This window comes from Vulpes vulpes, chromosome 12 (genome assembly GCF_048418805.1).
Source record: "Vulpes vulpes isolate BD-2025 chromosome 12, VulVul3, whole genome shotgun sequence".
NCBI classification, from domain to species: domain Eukaryota; kingdom Metazoa; phylum Chordata; class Mammalia; order Carnivora; family Canidae; genus Vulpes; species Vulpes vulpes.
The window spans coordinates 73,613,429-73,627,451 of NC_132791.1; the positions used below are offsets into that span (position 1 = coordinate 73,613,429).

Genomic DNA, 14,023 nt, shown 5'->3' on the forward strand with positions numbered 1-14,023 from the left:
GGGGGGGGGGGGTGTTCTTCATGCCCTACGAACCAGCAATTGCACTGCTGGGGGATTTACCCCAAAGATCAGATGCAATGAAACGCCAGGACACCTGCACCCCGATGTTTCTAGCAGCAATTTCCACAATAGCCAAACTGTGGAAGGAGCCTCGGTGTCCATCGAAAGATGAATGGATAAAGAAGATGTGGTCTATGTATACAATGGAATATTACTCAGCCATTAGAAATGACAAATACTTGAGAAGTAAGCAGGGCCAAAAGCCAAGAATTTGGGTGTATAGAATTGGCATCCAATTTTTTCCACCTGGGATACTGCTAGAAATATGCAAGAGGTAAAAAGCTTTTGAAAGCACAGCAATTTAGGAGTGAATATCCATTTTGAGGTAGATTAATTAGTCCCTGATAAAGTACTGGCTGCTTATTTGAAACTGAGGAAAACGAAACATAGCTTAAAACATTTCTTCAAATACAAATGCTTCGACGTGGATGGAACTGGAGGGTATTATGCTGAGTGAAATGAGTCAATCGGAGAAGGACAAACATTATATGGTCTCATTCATTTGGGGAATATAAATAATAGTGAAAGGGAATAGAGGGGAAGGGAGAAGAAATGGGTAGGAAATATCAGAAAGGGAGACAGAACATGAGAGACTCCTAACTCTGGGAAAGGAACTAGGGGTGGTGGAAGGGGAGGTGGGAGGGGTATGGGGGTGACTGGGTGGTGGGCACTGAGGGGGGCACTTGACGGAATGAGCGCTGGGTGTTATTCTGTTGAAGAAACCACACACACACACACACACACACACACACACACACACACACACACCCGTGAGTGGGACCAGGCCTAACCCTGAGGCAGCCCATCCAGGTGCCTCCCATAAATTCAAGCAACAAAAACATTCTGTTTTTCGGAGATAGGAAAACTATCCCCCCCTCGTCCTGACTGGAAAAGTCCCTGAACATGGTCGTGTTGACCTTCAAAGAAATCAATCATGTCATAACCCGAATGCTATGCTACTCCCGCGGTTTTTTGCCTTTAACAAATGCCTGTAATTGCTAATCAGGGGGCTCTGCCACCTCTGAGGCGGAGAGCCCGTTTGCGCAAATGTCCAAAAAACCCTCTTGCTTGTTGCATCTGCCTGTCTGGGGTCTGAGTCTCTGGGGCGTCCACCGGGACACGTTGGCACCCGTGAGCCAGGGTCCAACACTGTATGTTGGCAAATTGAATACCAATAAAAAATAAATTTATTATTAAAAAAAAGAGAGAGAGAGAGAGAGAGAAGGGCTTGACCAGGAAGCTAGGAGGATAAGACAAATGGAGATACCCTAAATCTGTTCATGGCCTGAGCAGAGCAGCCTCTGCTGAACTGCAAGAAAAACAAATGGCTTTTTTTTTTTTTTTCCAGCGGAGGAGCGGGGAGCCACTGAGATTTGGGTTGTTCATTTGCAGCATTAATGCAGCAGAAACTTCACATATTAGCCATGAGTTCAGCCTTCACTGAGGAGCTCTGTGAGAAGAGAAGAACACATATTAGTGTACCATAAGAATTTAGTGGGTATGAGAGGGGTCCTTCCTGGACAGAATGAAGGCAACCCAACCTGGGGGAGTGGTACTTTAGGAGTCCAAGGCATTGCCTAGTTGGCTTTTAGTTCCCATGAATATAACGTGAGGGGACCAAATTGTGAATGGAAGCCCTGGATATGGGCAGACCTGGGCCACTGAAATGGAGAGAGCAGCCTGGAAGCTCCTCTGTATGGAGGCATCTTAAAAATGAAGTGCAGGTTCTTTGTGGGAGAATGATGATAATGGAAAATTGTGTCTGTCTTAAGACACAAATAAAACTGTCACATTCACTAAAATGTTTGAAAGAGTTTTCTCTTTGAGTCAGGAGGTAGTGCTAATTAAAAAAAAGCCTGAATTAAATGTATTTCACCATATTAAATAGTTAATTAGTGTCTGTCTGTTGCTAGTATAGCTGTAGAGAAAGCTGCCATTCCAGTCGGCCTCCTATACAAGATTTGGAATGCATGGAAAGGCAACTGATGCATCTACCAGATCAATCAAACTTTGCATCTAAAGGATCATTTCTCCATGGTGCCTGGGCACCTCAGCACTTAAAATCTGCATGATAAAAGCAGCCTTTCAAAGGAAGCTTAGCTGTCTGTACTACTTGCTGACTATCCTGCCAAGAATTTGGGTGTATAGAATTGGCATCCAATTTTTTCTACCTGGGATACTGCTAGAAATATGCAAGAGGTAAAAAGCTTTTGAAAAAAAAAAAAAAAAAAAAGCTTTTGAAAGCACAGCAATTTAGGAGTGAATATCCATTTTGAGGTAGATGAATTAGTCCCTGATAAAGTACTGGCTGCTTATTTGAAACTGAGGAAAACGAAACATAGCTTAAAACATTTCTTCAAATACAAATACATCCTAAATTTTACCTAGGTTGTTTTTGTTTGTTGTTTTTGTTTTTTGGTATTTATCATCAAACTTTTTGTTGTGAAATAAAAATGCTGAAAGACTAGAACCACAAAGTCCTTCTATCTAGATTCATTGGTTGTCAACGTTTTAGCATATTTGCTTTTCCTCCTTCTCTCCCCTCTCCTCACACACCAAAATACACTAGTTTTGAAAATAAGAAGATTCATGATCTCTAATACTTCAGCATGATTCTCCTAAAAACAAGGGCAATCTCCTATATAACACAATGCCAGTATTACACTTAAGAAAATTAACAATCATTCTACAATCACAACTAATATCCCAGCCATATTTAAATTTTCCCACTTGTCTCCTAAAGATTTCTATTCATTTCCCCAATGATCTAATTAAAGGTTTACAGATTCCATCTGGAGGTTAATCTGGAAACTCTCCTCCATCTTCGGTTTGGTTTTGACTTATGCTGATTTTTCAAGAATCCAGACCAAGTAACTAATAGAAAGTCACACATTCGTCTGATTGTATTTGGATGGTGTTCTCTTTTACTTTTAAACCTGTATTATCCTTAAAATGAAGTTAAGTCTGGAGACTTGATTAGGTTTAGGTTAAACTTTTCTTTTCTTTTTTTCTTTTTTTGGAATACCTCAGAGGCATCTCATAAGAATGTTCATACATTGGGTTTTTTCCACTAGTGGTTATGCTGAAAGTGATGGCTTGGGTAAGACGGTGACTGCCAAACCTCCACAAGGAAGTGTCTGCCTGGAAATGGAGACTGAGGCAAAGTTCACAGGCTAAAGTTTTATGACAAGTGCAATCCTATGAATGCAAAAAAGGTGAAAAAACAGAATTGAAGCAGAAAAAGAGAGAAAATGAATACCATGTGGCTTGTTGCCAAGCTGGCTCTGGTTTCATAAGCAGCTCCACTCGGTCATGTGGGACATCTTTGGAGGTGCTCTGTGGCACCACTGCTTTTTTTTTTTTTTTTTTTTGGCACCACTGCTTCTGGGTGGAGTCCTTCTCTGGCACAAAGTGTGCAGTGTGTTAATGCCCCTGTACTTCTGGGTGTTACCAGTGCTTGTGGGCAGCTGCTGGGAAAGCCAGGGCTTCTGTAGGTCCCGTGTTGGACTTGGGCATGGGAGCTTCTGTATGTAATGACATACATTTCTGGTGTAATGACAGCCTTGCCAAAGACAGAGATGTCTTGTAGGAGGTGAGATGACAAGATGGAGGCTGGAACTTTACAACCATCACTGGGGCCAGGAATCTGGACAAGTGGGTCTTGAGAAGTAAGCAGGGCCAAAAGCATCTGTGTGAATGGGCACATATTGGATCCAATACCAAAAGAAACATCTTTCTCTTTGAAATTAGTAATGATCTGTGGAGTGCTATTTTGCCCCTGTAGGAATATTCTATGGCCCAACTACTTTTTATGTAATGGTTTTAGTACCCATTGATTATTCTTGTCTGAACCAGTTATGACATCAGGAGTTGCATGGTATGGGGGCTAGTTGTGCTCACTGCTATACTAAGGTGTCATTTCTTCTAGACTCTTCAGGGACACAAGTAGGAATATATTTGTGTGTGTGTGTGTGTGTGTGTGTGTAACGTAGCATGAGTTCATATTTTTGTTGTTGTTGTTGTTGTTGTTTTTATTCATGAGAGAAACAGAGAGAGAGAGAGAGAGAGGCAGAGAGACACAGGCAGAGGGAGAAGCAGGCTCCATGCAGGTAGCCCAACGTGGGACTCAATCCTGGGACTCCAGGATCATACCCTGGGCTGAAGGCAGCGCTAAACCTCTGAGCCACCCAGGCTGCCGGAGTTCATATTGTTATTGGCATTATTAAACAGTATTTTTCTTAAAATTCTTTTTAGGGATCCCTGGGTGGCGCTGCGGTTTGGCGCCTGCCTTTGGCCCGGGGCGCGATCCTGGAGACCCGGGATCGAATCCCGCGTCGGGCTCCCAGTGCATGGAGCCTGCTTCTCCCTCTGCCTGTGTCTCTGCCTCTCTCTCTCTCTGTGTGACTATCATGAATAAATAAATAAAATCTTTAAAAAAAAAATTCTTTTTATATTTTCTTTTTCCTTTGATGTTGGAAATTCTTGGTTACCAATAATATTAATGTAGGGTATAGTCAGAATAGTATGTTAAGTTACCCAAAATAACTTTCTCTTTCCTTGTTGGTTCAGTAACTAGTTTTATATAGAGTTAGGTTATTTGTTTCTTGTAAGCTCCAGGTTTAATGGATTTTCTTTATGATTAACTTTTGTTTTTGAGGTTGTTTTTTTAAGATTTTATTAATTTATTCATTACACACACACACACACACACACACATACACACAGACACACACACAGAGGTAGAGACACAGGCAGAGGGAGAAGAAGGCTCCATGCAGGGAACCTGATGTGGAACTTGATCCTGGGTCTCCAGGATCACACCCTGGGCCAAAGGCAGGTGCTAAACTGCTGAGCCACCCAGGGATCCCCTGTTTTTGAGTTAAAAAAAATATATGGTTCAAAAATCAATCAACACATTTAGAGAAGCCTCACTCCCATGCGCATCCTCTTCACTCTGTTTTATTTTCATTCATTTCTGATTTCTCCTTTCCTGCATTTCTTTTTGCAAAAATCAGCAAATATGGAGTTACAGTTGACCCTGGAACAACACAAGGATTAAGGATATGGTCTCCCTCAAAACTTAACTACTACTATCTCACTATAGTATTATATACTGTATCCTTGTGATAAAATAAGCTCGAGAAAAGGTTATTAAGGAAATCTAAGGAAGAGAAAATACATTTACACTATTGTATTGTACTATACTGTACTTATTTAAGTGAACCCATTCAATGCAAATTGTATTATTTAAGGGTTAATACACATTTTAATTTCCCCTTTTTTCTTAGCAAAATGGAGAACACTATATACTCTGTTCTTTGTCTAGACTTTTTTTCTTTTAATAACATATATGCAAGGAATTGTTCCATATTGGTTCATAGATACCTTAAATGCTAAAATTCACTGTTTACTATATACATATGTCAAGTGTATTAGGGTAGGCCAGGCAATGTTGCAATAACAGAGAAATCCCCAATTCTTCACAAATAAAGGTTGGTTTCTTGCTCACATAAAGTCCTATATGGGGGAGCACTGGGTGGCTCAGTGGTTGAGCTTCTGCCTTTGGCTCAGGGTGTGATCCTGGAGTTCTGGGATAGAGTCCTGCATGGGGGGCTCCCCACAGGAAGCCTGCTTCTCTCTCTGCCTATGTCTGTGTCTGTCTCTCTCTCTGTGCCTCTCATGAATAAATAAAATCTTTAAAAGAAAGTCCTATGTGGGGTAGGACACCCTCCTATGCCTTACAGCCACATGACTTGGAGCATATGTCCCCCATGATAGCCAGGCTGGGAAACTAAGCCTGGAAACAGCCCATGCCAGAGCCCCATCACATGGCCCCAAAGCAATACAAGGGAGGTTGAAAATGTGTCTCATTCGTCATGAAGGGGAAACAGAAACAGGATTTTGTGAATTATATAGCATCATCTCTGCCACAACAGACTCACATTCATCCTCTTATATAAACCCCACAACAGTTCTACAAGTTAGGTACTTTTATTATGCCCATCTTACAGCAGAGGACATTGAAGCTTCAAGCTTTTTTTAAATTTTATTTATTAATTCATGAGAGGCACACAGAGAGAGGCAGAGACACAGGCAGGGAGAAAAACAGGCTTTCTGTGGGGAGCCTGATGTGGGATTCAATCCCAGGATCCTGGGATCATGACCTGAGCCAAAGGCAGATGCTCAACCACTGAGCCACCCAGGTGTCCCGAGGCATCAAGCTTCTATATTCCTTTCAAAATTAGAGTGTTCCTGTGTGTCAAGATTAATTTCAGATCCAGGTGTATCTGGTATGGCCCACTAAGAAACCACAGCAAACCCATTTCATCCATGCATAAAAGCAAAATTTGCAGAAACGGAGATCAGAGCAATTGGTGTAGGAAACAAATATTTAGACTTAGGATTCATAAGCTATTTCTTACAAAAAAGTGCAAAATAAAAATTAAACCCCTGGAACCATAAAGACTAAAGCATCACAGGACTCGGTGTTTCAGTAACATTGGATGATAAAACAGCTTTATTTATCATTTCTGAATCACGAGCTAAATGTTATAGATTTTTTTGAAGTACAAAGTGACATTGTAAACACTTTTTCTTCCTCTTCCTAAGTAAAAGCATCATATGTTTACTGCATGTTAGAAATAATGACACTTTCAAACCATTTGGGATAGTTCTGAGGAATTAAACCAGGTAATCTCCATAGAATTTTAAGTTGAAAAACCTTGTTTTAGAGGAGGAAATAAACAAAATTTAAAGGCCATTTGGACAGTGCTTTTAGTATCACATTTATTATATTTATATTTTTAAGAATTTTATTTATTTATTCATGAGAGACACAGAGACAGAGGCTGAGACATAAGCAGAGGGAGAAGAAGGCTCCCTGCAGGGAGCCCGATGTGGGGCTCAACTGCTGAGCCACCCAGGCATCCCCTTCCTTAACGTTTTTAATGGGGAAACAATGTATTATTCTTGGAATGCCTATGCTATTTTCCATTACCCTACAAACTTGGTCCTCTGGGCTCAAATTTGTACAATTTACAACTTCGTTTCTAACATTTTACTATATATCTATGAGACTATGGCCGGATCTGTTTTTAGGGATTTGGCTTACTGGAATCTGTAAATTTCACTCAGGTTTTAGCCCAAAGTCCTTCCTCATTCACTGTGTCATGTCTCTGTTCTCATTTTCTCAAAATGATTAGGTTAAGTCTTCAGCATTCTGTATCTCTCTCCCACTCCTCTTAGTTTTGATTCCACACCTTCCCAGGCAGGATTTTCATATAGTGCTTCATTAAAACTTTGGTTTCCTCTGTGGCTGCTCCCATCTAGTGACACCTTACAGCTGTTCACTCTCCACTCCAGTCCCCCAAGATATTGCTGGGGGTTGGATGGTACTAAAGAAGACGGAAAGGAGTAAGACTAGGGACAGCTGCACCACAATAAATTCCAAATCAAGGCAAAGAAGAATCAGTGCTGACAATTATGGTGGTCTCAAAGAGGGAGTAGCATTTGAGATGGTAATAAAAGACTTCCAAAGATTTTGTGGGAGAAGAGAAGAATGAAGTAGAACCCAGCCTAAGGGAGGGGAGATGAATTCGGAGTCTCCATGTCTCTCAGACCAAAGATCCCTGGTCTCTTCCCTGGAATGAAGTGCCTGTGGTATTCTAGGTATTGTCAAAGTCCAGAAAAAAGTAAGTTTTTTTTTTTTATACACAAACACACACATATACACACAAACATACACATCCCATTCTCTACTGAAATTCTATTGTTTTTTGCCCACTCAAGAAAGTATGTTAGAATTAAAGCATGTGGAATGCCTGGATGGCTTAGTAGGTCAAGCATCCAACTCCTGGTTTCAGCTCAGGTCATCTCATGGTCATGGGATCCAGCCCCTTGTTGAGCCCTGCATTGGGCTTTCTGCTCAGTAGAGAGTCTGCTTGAGATTCTTCTTCTTTTTTAATATTTTATTTAAATTCAATTTGCCAACACATAGTGTAACACCCAGTGCTCATCTCATCAAGTGCTCTCCTTAGTGCCCCTCTGCTTGGGATTCTTTCTCCCCTTTCCCTCTGCCCCTCCTCCTTGCGCACATGCTCTCTTTCAAATACATAAATAAATCTCTTTTTTAAAGATTTTATTTATTTATTCATGAGAGACGAGAGAGAGAGAGAGAGAGAGAGAGAGAGAGGCAGAGACACAGGCAGAGGGAGAAGCAGGCTTCATGCAGGGAGCCTGACATGGGACTCGATCCCAGATCCCCAGGATCAGGCCCTGGACTGAAGGCGACGCTAAACCGCTGAGCCACCAGGGCTGCCCCTACATAAATAAATCTTAAAAAAACAAACAAAAAAACAAAAACCTGCAAGCATGCAAGCTTGATATTTCCATAGACAAGATCTCAAACGGGTCTGATTATTTAGCTGGGCCAGCCTGCTAACAGGTACTAGGACTGAATCAGTGCGTGACACAGCACACAGGTGACTGCCGCACTGCAGTGAGACAGCTGGGAGTTGCTAGGCACAGGAAAGGATTATTAACTCCCAGAATCCTGTGGCTTCTTTTTTTCTTTTCCCCCTTAAACAGTTTCCAGATGATTCCTAATGAGTGTTTGCTGGGGTGTTGGGTTGCCTTTAACTTAGATTCCTCCATTATTCTGAAGTAGCCAATTGCGGGGGTGGGGTGGAGTTGGGGGGATGGGAGACAGTTGTGGACCACACCCTTGTCCCAGAGTAAGACAGAAAACAGCATATCACACATCTAGCAAAAGATCAGAGATGGTACTTTGAAAGATTTATGTTATGTCCTTTACTATTTATGACTAATCAATATTACTAAAAGTTATTTAAAATGTTTCTAATAATTAGAATGACCATTCTGGTTTAAAACTCATTTCAAAAAAGATAAAGAAATTATGATGAAATTCTAATGATAGTTTGGGGGTAATAGTTGTAACTTTTCTCCCAATTACTTTCAAGTGCTCCTGTATGAGGAGAAGCTTTGAAGGATTTGGTTGCGGTATGTGAGAGCTGGTCACTGCAGTCAGGACCTTTAGGATCCAAGCACCCCGACACCCAAACCAGCTTAGATTATAAGGAGTAGGAATATTCCTGTTTGAGCTTGATTCTGCTTGAAGTAAAGCATTCCTGACCCCAAACTAGGAGCTACTCTCTCCTTCCCATTAAGACCTTGCTGGTGACCCACGTAACACCTGGAGATACTCTGAATTGACTTTTTGTCCTTCTAAACACTTTACTTCAATACTTCTGAAATGTCTTCAGTTTTATACTTGTAAATTTATTTTTTCTTTCTTGAGAGTAAGTCTCTTCTTTCCCTTTGACATTCAGTATGAGGGAAATACTGAATATTTATCAGTATTCAGATAAATACTGAAGGCAAAAGGCACTTCTGTTCTGGACTGTGCTCCCTTGACTTCTCCCTTCTCCTTTTCCTCTTTCTCTCTCCCAGTTACCCCCACCATCTTTGGAGGCTTAGGAGGGAAGCCTCAGCCTCTTGGCATCTGGAGCCAAGGTTTTTTTATACTCACTAGGTAACTGGACAACTTCAATAATGGAGCTGGTTTAAGGAAGTACTAATCCGAGCAAAATGCTCTTTGTTTAAATGCAAATTCACAGATTTAAAAACAAACCAACACAGTGATAGAATTTATCATTGTTAAAGAAAGGTGTTTAAAAACAGATCAGCTTTCACTATGACCTAGTCATACTTTGAGAGCCCTGAGAAAGGGACAGGCCAGGGGAGAAATAGGAGTAGCTTCCTAAGGGGGAAGGTGGGCCTCAGGGCTTTCTCTTTCCTTGGATGGAGAGGGCATTAAGTGATTGCTCATGAAAACTCAATGTGACCACCACTGTGGCATTTTCTGATTGCTATCTGTAAACCTCTAAACCCCATAGATATTTACATTTCTGTTTGCAGTTTTAAGAGTTCCCACAGCCCTGGTTCTATTTGATCCTCACGAATACCTTGGCAGGGGTGAAGGACAGATTTCATTATCTGCACCTCGGAAAAGAAAACCTAATCTTCCACCACAGAAATCAGAGGAGCCAGGATCTGAGCTGGCAGGTAAATAAATGTTCACTGAATTAAACCAATACAGAAATATGTGAGTGTTTTAAGGTACCAGGTCTCTGTCCTAAAGAAACTCATAATCTATTTGGGGAGAAATGCTCAAAATTAAAATAAATTAAAATAATAATGCCATTTATTAAAGAAAGACCAGATACAAAATGGTCTTTCATTGTGAAATTAAAGTGCTGTAACTCTAAGTGTACTTAAGTAGATTTCATCCCATGACTGAATTGAAATCCCCAGTATCTTCCACCTGCCACTCATCTCAAGTTGCTTCTTAATATTCTGGGATTTACTAGGATTCCTTACAGTGTCTTTAAGAAGTCCAGCTTTACACTTAACTGTGGTGATGTCTGAGCTTGTTACATCCTCCTCAGTCCTATATTCGAAGTGCAACTCTGGCTCTCCCCACTCTCCTTTTTTTAATTTTAAATTTTTAAAGCCAAAAGGAACATGAAAAAGGGAGTAGGTGTTATCTGTCTTCAGTGTTCCAGAAAAGGCCAACCTCACCTCCTGGATTTGCTGCAGGAAGTAGAGTTTAGAAAATGGTCTGATTCTAGTCAATCAGATTTTATGGAAGGCATTTAGAAGGAGGGCGTTTTAGGAAAGAACACTCAGCAGGCCAAAGAGCATGAGAGAAGACAAAGTCAGAACATGATCACGGTCAGGACTATGTCCACCTGACAGAAGAATAATGGTGTGATAATTATGTGTGTATGGATAGGGATAATTAATAGGGATAACATATTTAAAATTGTTATCTCCAAAAATCTAGGATGGCACTAGCTGTCAATGCTCTCCAGAAAATGCAAATTATCCCCAAACATCTTCATCTGGGGATTCGTGGCCTTTTATGTGGAGACTATGGTTCCATCCCCTTATTTGCTCCTTGTATCACATTGGCAAAAACAGATACAAACGTTTCTAGTGTACTCCTAAATATTTATTCTGAAGGCAGAGCATGAGCAGCAAGACCAGACTTCTGGCCTAACTGCTGCTGACACCTGCAATGTCAAATTAGCACAAAGATAGACTTGAAAGGCAAGTAACAAGCTGGGAAAGTATTTGCAATATAAGTAACAATATTTTATTTTATATTCTATAAAGAGTTCTTACAAATGAGTGACACAAAGATAAGTCCAAATGGGCAAAACTGAAAGTAGGCAATTGAAAAAAGTGATATAAAAACAGGTTCCACTTTACCAGTAATGAAGAAAACACACCTTATAAACAATACAAAACCACTCTTCTATCAGATTGGCAGGGATGACAAAGAACGGTAAGACAGTGCTGGTAGGAAGGCAGAGAAAAGGAGTCTCCCACCTGCTGGTGTTAAAGCAGTCTCACTTTTATGTAGGTCTCTTGAGAACATGAATCAAAAGCCTTCAATAATGAGTGCACCTCCTGACAACAGTTCCAGGATTTTATCCTGAGGAAATAATTAGGGATGTGCACAGAGATGTAGCTACAAGTAATTTTGTGAAATGCTGGAAACAACCTAAATGTAAAAAAGACAGGGACTAGAATTACGGTACATTTGTATAATGGGATATGAAGCAGTCTTTAAAAATGACACAGAAGTATTTTTTTGACATGGAAAAATGTTAATAATATATTAAGCTAATTATAATATGATCATAGGCTTGATTATTTCTAGATGTTTTTATTTTTCATTTTGCTTATTTACAGTTTACTGTTTTTCTGTAATGAATGTCCATTTCTTTTATAATAATTTTAAAGATAATTATGTGAAGATAAAAGGATAGAAAAAAAGGCATTAATAAATTCTGAATTCAATGGAAGTAAACTGTAACTAATCATTAATAAACATTTACTTCTAGCATTTACCTTGAATTAACTAGATTGTTTTCCTGCCATCAGAGCTAAGAAGGCCTAGAATAAAAAATAACTTGAGTTATAAAAAATAAAGGTAGAATTTAGGCATTACCTGTCTTTGAACTGTGAAATCTGTACTGTGTCTGTATGTGTGTCTAGAAAATATTTGGAGGGATATCCACTAAATTTAAAAGTAGTGCCCTTCAGCAGGGTGGGATTAGAGGGGGAAGGAAGCTAATTTTTTCTTGACACTACTCTGTATTGTTTGACTTTTTAGAACAAGCATGCAAAAATCTATCTTTAAAAAGCATATTATGAATATTCAGAAATGTGAACAGTATCCATGGTATGGTGAGAAAAAAATCATAATGCAAAGTATACTGTACTTATAGTTTCTCTCTACATGTGAGAATACTCATGAAAATAGCTGTTCAAGTTCATTTATTTGTTCATTTATTCCACAAATATCTGTTGAGCACCTACTAAGGGCTCTGCATTGGGATAAAGCAAGGAATCAAAAGCCAAATATGGCTTTTAGAAAGCCATAAATTCCAAATATGGAATTTATATTCTAGCTGGGATAGACAGACAAGAAGTAGTAATCATAATGCATGTTCGTTGATAAGTGAGTGCTATGGAAAAATTGGACCTGATTAAGATAGACTGGCACTGCTGTGAGGAGGTTACATGGGTTGGTTAGGGAAGGCCTCACTGAGGTGACATTTAAGAAAAAGTTTAAAAGAGGTGAGGGCGTATATTAGGCAAATATCTGGAAGAGCTTTATAAGCAGAGGGAACAGCCACAAGGAAAAGCAATGAAGGCAGTGTGGCTGAGTCAGAATCAGCAAAGGGAGAGCAGGTCAGAGATAACCAGGGCAGTTAGTTGGTGTTGGGCTCTTTAAGGACTTTGGCTTTTTTTTCCAAGTGAACTGGGAAGCCACTGTGTGGTTTTGAGTGGAGAAATGCCAGGATCCATTTGGCTGTTGTATGGTGATCAGGCTTTTGGGGGTAGGGGAATACAGCAGAGACCTGGTTGTTTGGGTGAGGCATGGAGGTTGCTGTGGGGATGCTGAGGTGTTAGATACCAGATAAAGTTTGAAAGTAGGGTCACGTGGCCTTAGCCTGGCTCCTCGCTGGGCCCCTCCCCCTTGGATGCTTTTTATTTCTTTATCCCCCACGCCTTCCTACCTTGATAGAAGCGCGAACTCTTCTCGCTGTGGCATTCTAGCTGTTCTCTCTTTAAATCTCAAGCCAAATTCGTAGGTTTTCAGGATGATTTGAAAGTTATCTAGGTAATTTGGTGGGGACAGGGGACTTGGGGACCCTACTCTTCCGCCACCTTGCCCCCTCGTGAATGTAGGGTCAACAAACTTTCCCATGTGGGTACAGGATGTAAGAGAAGTGTATGAGGATGGCTCTAAAGGTTTGGGCCTGAGTAAATCAAGTGGAGTTGCCATTGAGTCAGAAGAGAAAGACAGCTGGATTGAATATGTCTGAGTCGGGAAAGAACTTATTTGTGGATCTGTTATGTTTGACTGTAATAGCAATATAAATTCTGTTTTAAGAATGTTTCCAGCTGCGAGCTCGCCGAGTCGGCGCCATGAGCAAGGCTCACCCTCCAGAGTTGAAAAAATTTATGGACAAGAAATTATCATTGAAATTAAATGGTGGCAGACATGTCCAAGGAATATTGCGAGGGTTCGATCCGTTCATGAATCTTGTGATAGATGAATGTGTGGAGATGGCAACTAGCGGGCAACAGAACAATATTGGAATGGTGGTAATACGAGGAAATAGCATCATCATGTTAGAAGCCTTGGAACGAGTATAAACAATGGATGTGTTCATCAGAAGAAGAAAACTGCTTCCACATGTCCCCTGTCCATAGTACCTGTTTTACTACAATATAAAAATCAAAAAAAAAAAAAAATCAGGTCACCCGCATTTTCATATTGAACTTTTTTGTTAAATAAACTTTTATAATAGTCAAAAAAAAAGAATGTTTCCAATACTGTGATGACATCTTCCCAAATAAATCA

The 14,023-nt window shown here is 40.3% G+C and overlaps 1 protein-coding gene across 1 annotated transcript; it reads left to right on the plus strand.

The window, feature by feature from the left end:
• The first annotated feature begins 10,002 nt into the window (after window positions 1-10,002).
• Window positions 10,003-13,947, plus strand: LOC112912225 (small nuclear ribonucleoprotein G). Its single transcript, XM_025988974.2, has 2 exons — window positions 10,003-10,143; window positions 13,550-13,947. The coding sequence occupies exon 2, from the start codon at window positions 13,585-13,587 to the stop codon at window positions 13,813-13,815; it is 231 nt and encodes a 76-aa protein (XP_025844759.1). The 5' UTR covers window positions 10,003-10,143; window positions 13,550-13,584; the 3' UTR covers window positions 13,816-13,947.
• The last annotated feature ends 76 nt before the right edge of the window (window positions 13,948-14,023 follow it).